General features: G+C 46.6%; 3 protein-coding genes across 3 annotated transcripts in view; 1 reads left to right on the top strand and 2 right to left on the bottom strand.

The window, feature by feature from the left end:
* The window catches only part of LOC310701947 (butyrophilin subfamily 1 member A1-like), a 61,174-nt gene that overhangs the window by 2,075 nt on the left and 46,005 nt on the right, over positions 1–13,094 (top strand). The window lies entirely within an intron of this gene.
* Positions 701–8,502, bottom strand: LOC310701993 (uncharacterized protein). Its single transcript, XM_083493592.1, has 2 exons — positions 8,433–8,502; positions 701–4,035 (listed from the first exon to the last, which is right to left on the bottom strand). Exon 2 carries the CDS (start codon positions 3,788–3,790, stop codon positions 3,032–3,034), a length of 759 nt encoding a protein of 252 aa, XP_083349718.1. The 5' UTR covers positions 3,791–4,035; positions 8,433–8,502; the 3' UTR covers positions 701–3,031.
* Positions 5,837–12,902, bottom strand: LOC310701157 (tigger transposable element-derived protein 1-like). Its single transcript, XM_083491547.1, has 4 exons — positions 12,796–12,902; positions 10,085–11,064; positions 8,911–9,037; positions 5,837–7,693 (listed from the first exon to the last, which is right to left on the bottom strand). Exons 2-4 carry the CDS (start codon positions 10,799–10,801, stop codon positions 5,976–5,978), a joined length of 2,562 nt encoding a protein of 853 aa, XP_083347673.1. The 5' UTR covers positions 10,802–11,064; positions 12,796–12,902; the 3' UTR covers positions 5,837–5,975.

A 13,094-nucleotide genomic window follows, 5' to 3' on the forward strand; every position in this document is an offset into this window, starting at 1 on the left:
AGGGCAGCTTCTCCTTAAGCCACAGATCTGGGCTGTGGGGAAGTCGGGAGGGAAGTACTGGGCCTTCTCATCCCCTTTTCCCTCTCCTCTGTCCCTGAGTGAGGAGCCCAGGAGGATCCGGGTGACTCTGGACTATGAAGGGGGATGTGTGTCTTTTTATGCTGCTGACTCAGGAGCCGAACTCTACACGTTCTCAGGAGCCTCGTTCTCTGGAGAGACCCTCCTCCCTATTTTTTATCTGGGGGGAAATTATGAAACCCACCTCAGGATCTCCCGAGGAGACTAAATCTGCCTCTCAGGCCCAGTTGGGAGTTTCGTTCCAGACCAGAATGACGGTATAAAGACCAACAATTACCTCACAATAGCAGTTTTTGGGTTGCCCTTTGAGAGGATTCATTCCAGTAATGATCTGCAAAAGCAGCAAAAGAGACAAAAATTGTAGACTCCCCCCCCCCCCGCCATTCCCTTGGCAGCAGACAGTAACACTATAAGAGTTCCAATAAATAATACCTCAATAGGAATTCACCGAATTTATCTTCAAACAGGCCTTTGGCTGATTGTTTTCCAATGCCCTTTTAAATAGAGTACTCATTAATGGTTCCTCATCATCCTGGAAAAAAGATGTAGTCAACCAGCTACAAATCCACCTCTAAGAGTAACATATGGGGCTGGGCAGATTATGGACAACACTACTGGTTCCTTTTTTCCACATTTTATTTTTATTGATACTCATCCAAAGATATTCAAAAGTTTATACACAGTGCAAAGTATATTCTTATACCTGAATAAAAGGAATATTTTAAAAAATCTAATCTAAAAAGAAATAGGAGAAGGGAAAAAATAAAAAGAAGAAAAAGGGAGAAATAGAAAAAGACGGAAAGACTTCTGATTCCCTGTCAAGTAAATATAACAACTTGTTCAAAGCATTCACTCAAACTGACATCCAATCATTCTATTTTCTATAAGCCAATATTATTTTCAATCTTCAGATCCAGATATTGCATGTTGACGGTCTCTTTCACGCAAAAACCCCACAGTAATTTTCCAAACCTTAATAAATATCAAAAGAGCCCAGGGTGGCAAACCAATGAGTGGCCAAGGACCACAAAACAAAACAAAACAAAACATATTTAAGCCATTTAAAAGCAGTCTAAATATCTGAAAACATTTTACAACACCAAAAGGTCATTGTTAACACCTCTCAGTCGGGTTACCCACATGCCAACGTTTTTTATTTATTGTTACATTTATACCTCACATTTTCTCTAGGGAGATAAAGTAGGTCCGTGGTTTTTCCTGTCCTCCTTTCCCCTTGTGAGATAGGCTAGGGTCCTCAGAAGCACTCAATGGACTTTGTCGCTGTTGGGCGGGATTTGAATCTGCATCCCCCAAGTCCTTGTGCTACACACTGGACCACACTGCCTCTCTCTATGGTGGCGGAGGTGTTAATGGACTGCAAAATGTTTTTTAAATGGCTGAAAAGAAACATGCTGTATAAGAGCCTGAAAGCTGAAGGGCATTGAAAGGGAAACAGGTGGGGGCATGTCCAGTAATTATGTAATAGGAGAGGTGTCACTAGTAATGGGGTCAGAAGAGAAATGTACTTTTTTTAAAAAGGGGGGGGTCAAGGGAATCAGAAGTTGTGCCACCTCTGCCACAATGGCCTTCCTGCTATTCTCTTCCTTTCCTTTGAGAGGGTCTCCCTACTCAGCCTCGTCCCCACCGCCCTGCAGCTGTCCCTTTGGCGCTTGTGCTTCTGCTGCTGCCCCCAGGAGTTCTTGTCCCAACTCAACGGACCCTCCTCCTCGCCCCCTCATTTTTTGGGCCCCCACTAAGCACTTCCTACCAGAATAAGGGCGGGTACCACCATCATGACACCAATTGGACACAGCACATGTGCACCCCAGAGTCCACCATCTCCCGAGGGAGACCATTCCTCTGTCAAACAGCTCTTACCATCAGAAAGCTCTTCCTGATGTTAAATCAGCATCTCCTTCCTTGTAACATGAAGCCACTGGTTTGGGTCCTAATCATCCAGAGCTGGAGAAAACCAGCTTGCTCCATATTCCACATGACAGCCCTTGAGATATTTGAAGACGGCTATCCTATCTCCTCTCAGTCTCCTCCAGGTTAACATACCCAGCTCCTTCAACCGGTCCTCATCAGGCCTGGTTTCCTTAGTTTTCTGGGGAACTCCAGCACATGAAGTGGCTGATGGCTGGCACGTAGGTGGCACAACAAAGTTAAGAGGAGCCTTCTGGATCAGTCCCTGATCTATCTAACCCGGCATTTTTATTGCCTTATATGACAAAATGTATCGCTTGATTGTAAAAACAGAACCTCTAAGCAGTTTACAAGAAATATTAAACAGATCGGTTAAAAGCAGTTAAAAACAAGTAATTAGAAACCTTTAAAAAAATTGAAATCAGCAGTAAATTGAGGAGAAGTTAAAACTCTCCAACGTCTACACGTCTGGACAAAATGCTTTTCAGCAGGTGTCAAAAAGAAAGCGGCAAAGGTACCTGCCTGATGTCCAGAGGGCTAAGTCCCACAAGCATCCTGTTATCGCAGGAGCTAAGAGGACGCTTGTGAGAAACTCACAAGTGGGAACTGGGCACAAAAGTCCTTTCCCTTCCTCTGCTTTCCATCAACCAGATTTCAGATGCATACACATGCAGTCCTCGTTTTGTGTGGGGGTTACGTTCTGGACACTCGCATGCATAAACCTACCTTGCCCTGTCCGCCCCCCCCCCCTTTTGTGACAACTTTATGACCTTTGGGGGCTACTTCTGGGTTTGGTGCCATGCACGCCTGTGAAATCAGACACCGCTAAACCGGTCGTCGCCTGTAATGCCTCTGAAATCTGACCAAGCGCAGGTTCACGCACACCCTTCATATTCACGAGGAATTTCAAAACATTACAATTTTAATATTTTTAAATCAGGCCTTTGATGGCTAAAATATACAACACCAGGAGAAGTACGTTGTGCAAGCGGGAGGCAGTGATGGGCTGTCACCCATAACTTCTAGTTCACGGGCTTACAAACTGTTCTTGAAGACCTCCACAAACCGAGCATTGAAGCTGGTTCTCTCTGTGCTTCCGCACATGGGCAAGCAGTTCAGCACTGACTCCAAAGTTTTCCCCACAGATAAAACACGCCAACGGCTCCTCTACTGTGTGGGTCTTCTCATGTTCAACGAGCTCCGAGTTTTTTATGAAGCCTTTCCCGCAGTAGCAGCAGAAGGCTGTGTGGCTACTCTCGCGGGACAGAAACTGTGAGTTCCAAAGGAAGAACTTCCCGCAGTGCGAACATTTATATGGCTTATGTGGTGTGTCGCCTCGGTGAGTTTGCCGATGAGCTTTGAGCTCCCACCAGTTTATGTAGGATTCCGGGCAAAAGCAGCATTTATAAGGTTTCTCGCCTCTGTGGAGTTGCTGGTGTTTGAGGAGGACCGACTTGGAGGAGTAGCTTTTATCGCATTCTGTGCAGGAGTAACGTTCTTCTCTCCCACGGGTTTTTACTTGAGGGAGCCAGTGAAAGTTTTTCCCGCAGTGGGAACATTTATGCGCAGTCTGGCCAGTCTGGATTGTCTCTCTCTCTCCACAGTGGGAGCATTTATACAGTTTCTCACCTACGTGGCTTCTCTCGTGTATCAAAAGGTCTGAGCTGCTGCTGAAGCTCCGACCGCATTGCCAACACTTGTATGGCGTCTCCTCTGTGGGAATATCCCCCTCTGTACTCCCATGGGCCTTTTGACCACAGATTTCCCCACCCGTGTCATATTCCATGTCGTTCTTTTCATGCTGCTGGGTGGCATCTTTGCAAACACCCTCTTGGATAATAATTGGGTCTGCTTTCTTCTCTGTGTCTTTCCTCTTCTGTGTCTCTGCCCTACGCTGGTTCTTATCAGCTTCTCCCTGGAACAGGAAATCCTTCTCTTGGCCTGCTTTCAAGGTTGTCTTCCGCTGCTCTGTTGGTTCAGGACTTTCTCGCAAGCGCTTCGGCCTCTTGCTTTCACTCAGTCGCCTGTCCCCTGCTGGAAGAAAAACAGAATCAGGGTAGGAATCAGACACAGCTCCAATCCGGGCTTTTTTTTCAGCCGGAACACACCGGAGTTTGGTTTGGTTCTGGCTCCTCTCAGGTGGGTGCCATTGCCATTATAAGAGAACAAGGGAAGTGTTCACACTGAGTTCCGGCACCTCTTTTTTCTAGAAAAACAGCACTGGCTCCAGCTTTGCTCTTTGTGAAGAAGTGCTTCCTATTTTGTCTCTCATGAATCTTCTACCACTTGTGATACAAAGTATTATGAGGAAGTGGACTTCTTTTTTGCCCCTATTCCCTTTCTCCATTCCATGCCTAAATGTAGACAGCTCTACTATGTTTCCCCCCACCAAATTAAATAGCCCCCAAAATTTATAAGACGTTTGATTTTAGAGAACCCCAGAACAGTTTTTAAAAATAATAAAACAGTAAGATTGCAGTAAAAACAATTAAAATACTCAGAAAATTAAAACCAGCAATAAACCAAAAACCTATCAGCATTCTAATATCTTACTAGGGTTGTCTATAAACAAAAAATGCTTTAACAAGAGCTAAAAAAGGTATTCAAATATACCTTCCTTAAGAAACCAGAGGCCTTCCTCTTGGGCATTGTCGGCCAAATGGTGTCAAAGAAGGACCGAACTTTTTTTATGTATGCGACAACAGCAGCAAGAATACTCATCGCAAAATACTGAAATACTGGAAGACTCAAGATTTGCCCACTCTGGAAGAATGGCAGATGCAACTGATAGACTACATGGAATTGGCAGAAATGACTGGCAGAATCCGAGACCTGGGAGAAGAGACAGTGGAAGAGGACTGGAAGAAATTCAAGGGGTATTTGCAAAAGTATTGTAAATTGTATGAATGCTAGAATGATGCAGGATATAAAGACAACATGGCATTAGTAATCTAGCGGAAAGGAGTATGAAAATAACTGAATTATAAGAACAAAGATGAAATTTGAATAATATTATGTCAAGCTTAAATATTTAAATACTTGATAACAAAGGGTAAATTTGGAGACATAATAGTTGAAATGTACAATTTAAAACAAATTTTGAGAGAAGGTGAAGTATTGCTGAACATGATTTTGTAAACAGGAACACAGAAAAGGGAGATGTGAGGGAGTCATGAAAGAGGGCTATGGAAATAATATTTAAGAAACGGAATTATTTTCTTTTTTATGTTTTTTATGTCTTTCTTGCTTGTTTTTTCTATATGCTTTGTATGCCTTTTTTGTCTTTTTTTGGCTTATGGTGTTTTTCTTTTCTTTTTTGGATTGTGAATGGGAAGTTTGTTGTATTGTTTTAAATTGTTTAAAACCCTTAATAAATATTTTATATAAAAAAGGGTATGCCTGCTTACTGTCAACAGGCAGGGATCCCTGTTCCACTGTGTAGGTGTCACCACAATAAGAGATCAATTTCTAACAAATGCGGAACCTTTTATTCTAGAGGAGGTGATCATTTTTGAAGTTCCTTTCTGCACATTTTCCAGTTCTAAATCTATCTATCTGTGTGTTTCTGAATTGTATATATAGGTACTGAATTTTTTGAATTACAGATGCAAGCTTCCCTCTCCGTGCTTCTGCCACCTTTGCAAAAATGATTGATTTGCCCCATGATTGAGCAGGACCACTACAGTGGTGCCTCACAAGACGAAATTAATTCGTTCCGCGAGTTTTTTCGTCTAGCGAATTTTTCGTCTTGCGAAGCACGAAATCCCATAGGAATGCATTGAAATTCAATTAATGCATTCCTATGGTCAAAAAAAGTCCAAACAAAGCCAAATTTGGTACAACAAGAGTTTATTAAGTGCTCTTTAAAGTCACACATACTGTAAAGAGCATTTCAAAAATTGAAGGAACAATTAATTTTCTAAACATGACAGAAAAACATTTAAAAATCAACAAAGTGTACAGTACATTTTCTAAGACTCTGGGGGACCACTCGAAGAAGGTTCCTCTTCCACTCTTTGCTTCTTGCTGAAGAACCTGCCCATGGTCTGCTGCTTCATCCGCCTTTTCAGCACCTCCCTGAAAGGTGACATGACCATCGTATCAAAAGTGTTCACAAGGTCACGTGCCACATGCTTGTCAGGGTGGTGCCGCTGTGCAAAAGCCTGCACATCCTTCCACTTCCGGCAAATGTTCCTCAGTTCTTTGGAGGACAGCCGTTCCTCAGTTGCTCCCTCCTCTTCCAGCGAGGCCTGCTCCTGCGCAGCCTCTGCCTGCAGTTCGACCAGCTCCTGGGTGGTTAGCTCGTGGTCGTGCTCCTCCACCAGCTCACTGATGTCCTCCTCTGTGACCTCCAGGCCCATGGTCCTCCCCAAGGCAACAATGTCCTGCACCACTGTTGACTCTGGTGCATCAGAGTCACTTGGTGCCACACAGTCCGGCCACAGGCTGCGCCAAGCGCAATTCAAATTTCTTTGGCTGATCCCGTTCCAGGCTGTGGTGATCATCTTCAAGCAGGTGACGATGTCGAAGTGGTCCTTCCAGAATTCCCGCAGGGTGATGGTGGTGCAATCAGTCACCTCGAAGCATCGCCTGAAAAGCTCCTTGGTGTAGAGTTTTTTGAAATTGGCGATGACCTGCTGATCCATCGGCTGGAGCAGTGGCGTGGTGTTAGGTGGCAGGAACATGATGCTGATGAAGCTGAATTCCTCCAACAAGTCCTCCTCAAGGCCTTTAGGATGAGCAGGAGCATTGTCCATCAGAAGCAAAGCCTTCAGCGGCAGGTCGTTGTCCAGCAGGTACTGTTTGACAGCAGGGCCAAAAGCAAGATTGACCCAGTCCACAAACAGCACACGTGTGACCCAAGCCTTACTGTTGGATCGCCACATGACACTCAGCTGCTCCTTGTCGACCTTGTGTTTCTTGAAGGCCCGTGGGTTCTCCAAGTGGTACACCAGCAGGGGCTTGATCTTCAGGTCGCCGCTTGCGTTGGCACAGAAGAGCAGGGTCAGGCGGTCCTTCATGGGCTTGTGGCCAGGCAACTCGGCCTCCTCCTGTGTGATGAAAGTCCTTTTGGGCATCCTCTTCCAAAACAGCCTGGTCTCGTCGCAGTTGAAGACCTGCTGTGGAACGTAGCCCTCCATCTTCACAACCTCCAGGAACTCCGCTGCAAAGTCTTCAGCCGCAGAAACATCAGAACTGGCAGCCTCTCCATACCTGACCACGCTGTGGATTCCAGATCTTGTCTTGAACCGGTTAAACCAGCCTCTGCTTGCCTTGAAGACTTCTGGCTCGCCTGAGGTTCCTGGCTGTTCCCGGACGAGGTCTGCGTGCAAGGCCTTGGCCTTCTCACAAATGACGGCCTCAGTCACTGTGTCCCCTGCACGCCGCTTCTCTTCTAACCAGATGAGCAGCAACTTCTCCACCTCCTCCAGAACAGCTGGGCGGTTCTTCACGATCCTGCTGACTCCCTTGGCTGCATCAGTCGCAAGGATCTTCTCCCTCATCTTCAGGATGGTCGCGATGGTTGATGGATTCCTCCCGTACTCCCTGGCGAGGTCTGTCACACGCATTCCATCGTCATGCTTCCGGATGATCTCCTTCTTCATTTCCAGCGTCACCTTCTCCTTCTTCCCCTCGCCGGCCTCTGCAGCAGCAGTCTTCTTGGGTCCCATGGCAGCACAGCTCCTACCTTCGCAAACCCAAAAAAATTAAAAAATCAGTGCTTCACATCCAAAAAATTCAAAAGCACCCAGCTACCCACCACACAGAAGTTCAAACCCAGAACCAAGTCCTTGAATTCCAAACACCCCAACCCAAAATCCAAAAACCCCCCAAAAAGTTTTAAAAGTTTAACTTACCGAATGACTGCAAAAGAAGTTTTGGAAAAGCTTCAAAAATCACTAAAGTCTTCAAAAACCTCAACTATTCCCCCAGCCACCCACCACAGAGAAATTGCAAACCCCTCCCCAACTGTTCCCCCAGCCCCTCCCCAACTGTTGCAAACCCCTCCCCAACTGTTCCCCCAGCCCCTCCCCAACTGTTGCAAACCCCACCCCAACTGTTCCCCCAGCCACCCACCACACAGAAATTCAAATCCAGATTTTTTTTTTAAAAAAAACAGCAGAGTGGCCCACTGGTCACAGAAAATCATAAAAATTCAGAAAAAAACCATACAAGCTTCCAGATTCTTGCAAACCCCTCCTCAACTGTTCCCCCAGCCACCCACCACACAGAAATTCAAACCCAGATTTTTTTTTAAAAAAACCAGCAGAGTGGCCCAATGGTCACAGAAAATAATAAAAATGCAGAAAAAAACACACAAGCTTCCAGATTCTTGCAAACCCCTCCCCAACACCAAGTCCTTGAATTCCAAACACCCCAACCCAAAATACAAAAACCCCCCAAAAAGTTTTAAAAGTTTAACTTACCAAATGGCTGCAAAAGAAGTTTTGGAAAAGCTTCAAAAATCACCAAAGTCTTCAAAAACCTCAAAAAAGGCTACCACACCGCGTGCTATGAGTTGCTCCTCGAAGTCAAGTCGCAACTGCACCTCTTCAAGCAATGCACCCTGGGTATTAACGGTTTTACGAAAAAGGAAACAAACTTGCAAGACGTTTTTGTCTTGTGAAGCAAGCCCATAGGGAAATTCGTCTTGCGAAGCAGCTCAAAAAACAAAAAACCCTTTCGTCTAGCGAGTTTTTCGTCTTGCGAGGCATTCGTCTTGCGGGGCACCACTGTACTTAGCAGGCAGTGGCCAGTTGTGTGGACAGTTTTAGGCCCCAAAACCCACAGAGCTTGAAGGTGACCTGGGAAGACGAGCCTTCCATTTTAGGTGGGGGAAAGCAACAAAACTGGAAAGTCAGGAGTCCTGAGATATTCGAAGAGACAGACCCCAGAGGAACTCACCCAATAAGCTCACACTCTGCTTGTCCCCCTGCTTGGGCCTTGTGGAAAGCTGCATCTTCACCATGCCTGGCAGAGACTGTTCTGCCTTGCAGGGATTTACAAGCTCCTTTTCTGACATCCCTGTGATCTGCCAGTGGGGAAGATGGAGGGGAGAAGAGTCAGTTCAAAACCAAGTCACAGTGCAGGCAAAATGTGTGTTTAGAGGTTGGCAATAAATGTTACTTATTACAAGGACTTGATATTATCACAATCTGTCCAAGAATGTAAGGACATAATATGAGCCCCCTAGTCTCCCAGAACACAAAGGGGAATGAAGAGGGTGGAGCAAAGGGAGACAAGAGGAAGGAGTCCCAGGTTCCTCACAACTGCCTCATTGGGTCAAGATCTACCGGGAAGAACTGCTGTGATCACTAGGCCTGAGCTGCTTTGTTTCTTTGAATAATGAGTGAATTTCACTGACACTTTGTGAGTTACTGCTGACTTGCTCCCCACTCCTGCCTTGAGACTGGCTTTGTCAAGGTGGCTGGGTGCCCAATTGGGGCTTTGGGCTTACGAACATTGTTGTATGTCGTTTTGGGTTGCATCGGCAAAAAAACAGACTGATAATAAGTTATAATAATAATAATAATAATACAGTAATAGTACAGCGGTACCTCGGGTTAAGTACTTAATTCGTTCTGGAGATCTGTTCTTAACCTGAAACTGTTCTTAACCTGAAGCACCACTTTAGCTAATGGGGCCTCCCGCTGCCGCCACGCCGCTGGAGCACAATTTCTGTTCTCCTCCTGAAGCAAAGTTCTTAACCCGAGGTACTATTTCTGTGTTGGTGGAGTCTGTAACCTGAAGCGTATGTAACCTGAAGCGTGTGTAACCCAAGGTACCACTGTAGTAGTAGTAGTCATAGCAACTCAAGACCCAGGAGTGGTTCAAGGGCACCATTTTCGAAACCCAATTCAGGCATGCTTGCAATGCCTGCAGTACACATTTAAAGCACATGGCTTTTCCCTATTGAGTTCTGGGAACTGTAGTTTACCCCTCACAGAGCTACAACACACAGCACCCTTAATAAACTACACTTCCCAGGACACTTTGGAGGAAGCCATATGATCCACACGTGCGACAAATGTATGCTGTGGATGTGACCAAGGACACAGCTTTGGAAACATCATCTTACCTGCACTTCCCAGCTGTTGACCTCCTTCTGCCTCAGAAGGAATTCCTCCGCCAGGGTCACTGCCCAGGCACAGCTCCCTGGGTTACGTTGTCTCACCCAGCTCTGCATCTCTGAGGGCAGGACAGCCAGGAACTGCTCCAGGGTCACCAGCTCCAGGATCTGCTCCTTGGTGTGTCTCTCTGGCTTCAGCCACTGGTGGCAACACTCCTGGAGCTGCCTGCAAAGCTTGTAAGGCCCATCGGCCTCTTCGTAGCAGAGCTCACGAAAACACCGGCGCTGCCTTTCCATCTCGGCACCATCCCCAGACGGAGTTCTTGCCTTTTCCTTCCCACTGGGAGTGGCACCCAGATTGGTCTCATGGTCCTCTTGGGCTTCCCCAGCAAGACGTGGCTGGATTTGGGAAGCCCACAATGCTCTGGGCCAGCTGTGGTCATCTGTCACTCCCTCAGAAGTAACCTCCAATACTTTGAGATTGTCCCAATCCCTTGTCTCAGGCACTTGTGGGTTTCCCTCTCCAGAATGGGAATCCTGTAGCATCTTCAAAAACTCCTGCAACTGGGCGTCCCAGTTCCTTGATGGCTCATCGTTTGGCTCCTGTTTCACATTTTGTTGGGCTTCCACAAGAACTTCCTTGAGCCTCCCAGTTTTCGGACAAATTGATCTTTGCTCTCCAAATTCAGGGCTCCAGCTCTGCTCCATTTTGATTTCGGGTTCCATGGCCAGCTTTAGCACCAGCCACAATCTCTTGCGTCACAGCTTTTTTCTTCCCACAGGGACTGGTCTTGTTGTGCCTCTTCTCTGCTCTCTCTTTTACTATCAACCCTTTAGGGATGTCTCAGCGCCCTTGCTAATATCCTTGTCCTTCAGCTAAAGATATTCATCCAGCTGGACTCTTCAAATGAGACTGCAAACCATCTGGATCTTTCAACAACCAGCAGAATCTGACTGTCCTTGAAGCTGATACGACCAAACTTCACTTACTGAGGGGGGAGTGGAGGGAAAAATAAGAGAGAAAATCTATAGGACTGTTAACGGAAAAATCCAAGGGCTCCCTTGGACAAAAACAAAGACACCAACCAGAATAACTTGGAGCAAAACAGCAGCCTGTAGGCTTGGCCTTTATTGGTCTGTTGAAACAGGGTGCTCCCCTGACCCGCAGGAGAGAGGAGGGACCCAGAAAAATGGTGTGCAAGGCCTTATAAAGACTTTTGAAATTGCCACCCTGTAGATCAAGACCACCCCCCCCCCCGAAACATCATACATACATCACAGAAGGGGTATAACCTAAGACGACCCCTCAGATACATCACACCTACATCACAGAAAGGAGGGGTTGAGGGAGGAGTTGTGGTGGTAACCTGAGTGTCCTGTCACCTGGCTGGTTCCCCCTCCCCCCTCCCCATGAGTACTTTCCAGGTGACAGAGGGAAGTTTGCAGTTTCCTGCCCCCAGAGGGAAGAGCTGATTATTGTCCTTTGTTCCAGTCGTGCTGAATCCACTCCCATATGCAAGTTCTTTGTGATCTTGATGGTCTTCTGTCTAGGACCATCAGGGTTGGCATAGCAACTGGGCAGGGCTCCTGTGGATGTGCTGGTATGCTCAAGGGATTATGGCTGCCCTGTATCAAACCTTCCCCATTTTGTAGTCCTTCCTTCATGGAGTAAAATAAAAGTGGAACAGTGAAAATCCAATGTATGGTTGATTTTCTATGAATTTATAACAGAAGCGTAGTGTATGTAGTGTGTGAGTGTGTGTGAAGTTTGTACAAACTGAATGATTGGGGGGGTTGGTTCCTGCAACAGGACTGAAGACTAAAACCTCTCGGAATCTCTGAATACCCCATATTAATTGGGTCTGCTATTTCCGCACCTCCAAAAATCTATTTTAATTCCCAAGGAGCCTACAGACAAAAATACTAAAGGCACATGATAATCCCCCCCCCCCCGTGCTTCACAAGCCAAGGTGATGTAAACAGCCAGGATAGCTTCCTACAGCCTCTAGAACACTTTAAAACAATCCCAGAGTCCCTTAGAAAACGGCTGAATTGAGAAGACACTCTTGGAATTGGAGGGGAATGTGGGCATGTGTCTCTTAACAATTCTCAGTTCCCTTAACAAATTGCGCTCCCCAGGATTTTATGGAGGAAGCAGCGACTGCTGAAAGTGGTATGAGACTGCTTTAAATGTATAGTGGAAATAAGGCCATACATAAGATTGGGAATGGGTGGGGGATCTCAGCAGCCCAGAAGCAGGGCTGGCCTAAGACATTATGCTGCCTGCGGCAGGGTGGAAAATAGCACCCTGCACTTGGAAAGTCTAACCGTGCGATGGGAGGGGACCCGTGAGGGTCATCCAGTCCAACCCCCTGCAACGCAGGAAGACGCAGGTGCCCCATATGGGGACTTGAACCCAAACCTCGATGTTATCAGCATCATGCTCTCACCAACGGAGCTATCAGCAACAAAAGGCACAGCACCCAAACCTGGCCATTCAAAACCAGTTCTCCAATTCATTCTGCTTAATGGGAGGGCCAGCTTGAAACTTTTACCAGCAGCTGACCCACGTGATGGGGATGCCTCCGTCGCCCTGGTCCTCTTGTCTTATGAGACCTCCCCAAGCTCAGAATAAGGAACAATTAAAAAATTAAATTAAATTAAATTAAAACAGAAGCGGACCTGGGCAGACTCTCTGCATCTTCCCACCTTTCACTCACCTGCTCTCTCGTTTCCCTCGCAGAGAACCAGCAGCCGACTACGTCATTTTCAGGCGCCAGTCAAGAGAGGGAGGGAGGGAACCGGAAAGCAGCGTCTCACTTCCGCCCGCCCATGCGCCTCATCTTCCTTTGACATATGCTTGGGCCGCTCTAGGATTCGGACCGCCGTTGCTTTAACCCTTTCATAGCTTGTAGCGCTTAGCTGCAGTCACAGAACTTGCCTGAGCAAGAGATGGGCTGGAAGTCTCATAACTGACTGTCATTGGTGCAAAGCGATGCCCGCATTTCCCCCCCCAAAA

The sequence above is a fragment of the Podarcis liolepis genome, assembly GCF_965112155.1.
Source record: "Podarcis liolepis genome assembly, chromosome: 2".
Classification (NCBI taxonomy): Eukaryota; Metazoa; Chordata; class Lepidosauria; order Squamata; family Lacertidae; genus Podarcis; species Podarcis liolepis.

Excerpts from the sequence above, each read along its gene's own strand:
- LOC310701993 (XM_083493592.1), bottom strand. The coding sequence starts at position 3,790 with ATGGAATATGACACGGGTGGGGAAATCTGTGGTCAAAAGGCCCATGGG.
- LOC310701157 (XM_083491547.1), bottom strand. The coding sequence starts at position 10,801 with ATGGAACCCGAAATCAAAATGGAGCAGAGCTGGAGCCCTGAATTTGGA. Across the intron at positions 9,038-10,084 it reads TCAACAGCTGGGAAGTGCAG|ATCACAGGGATGTCAGAAAA; the intron begins GTAAGATGATGT and ends CCCCACTGGCAG. Across the intron at positions 7,694-8,910 it reads GCAGAGTGTGAGCTTATTGG|GTAGGAGCTGTGCTGCCATG; the intron begins GTGAGTTCCTCT and ends GGGTTTGCGAAG.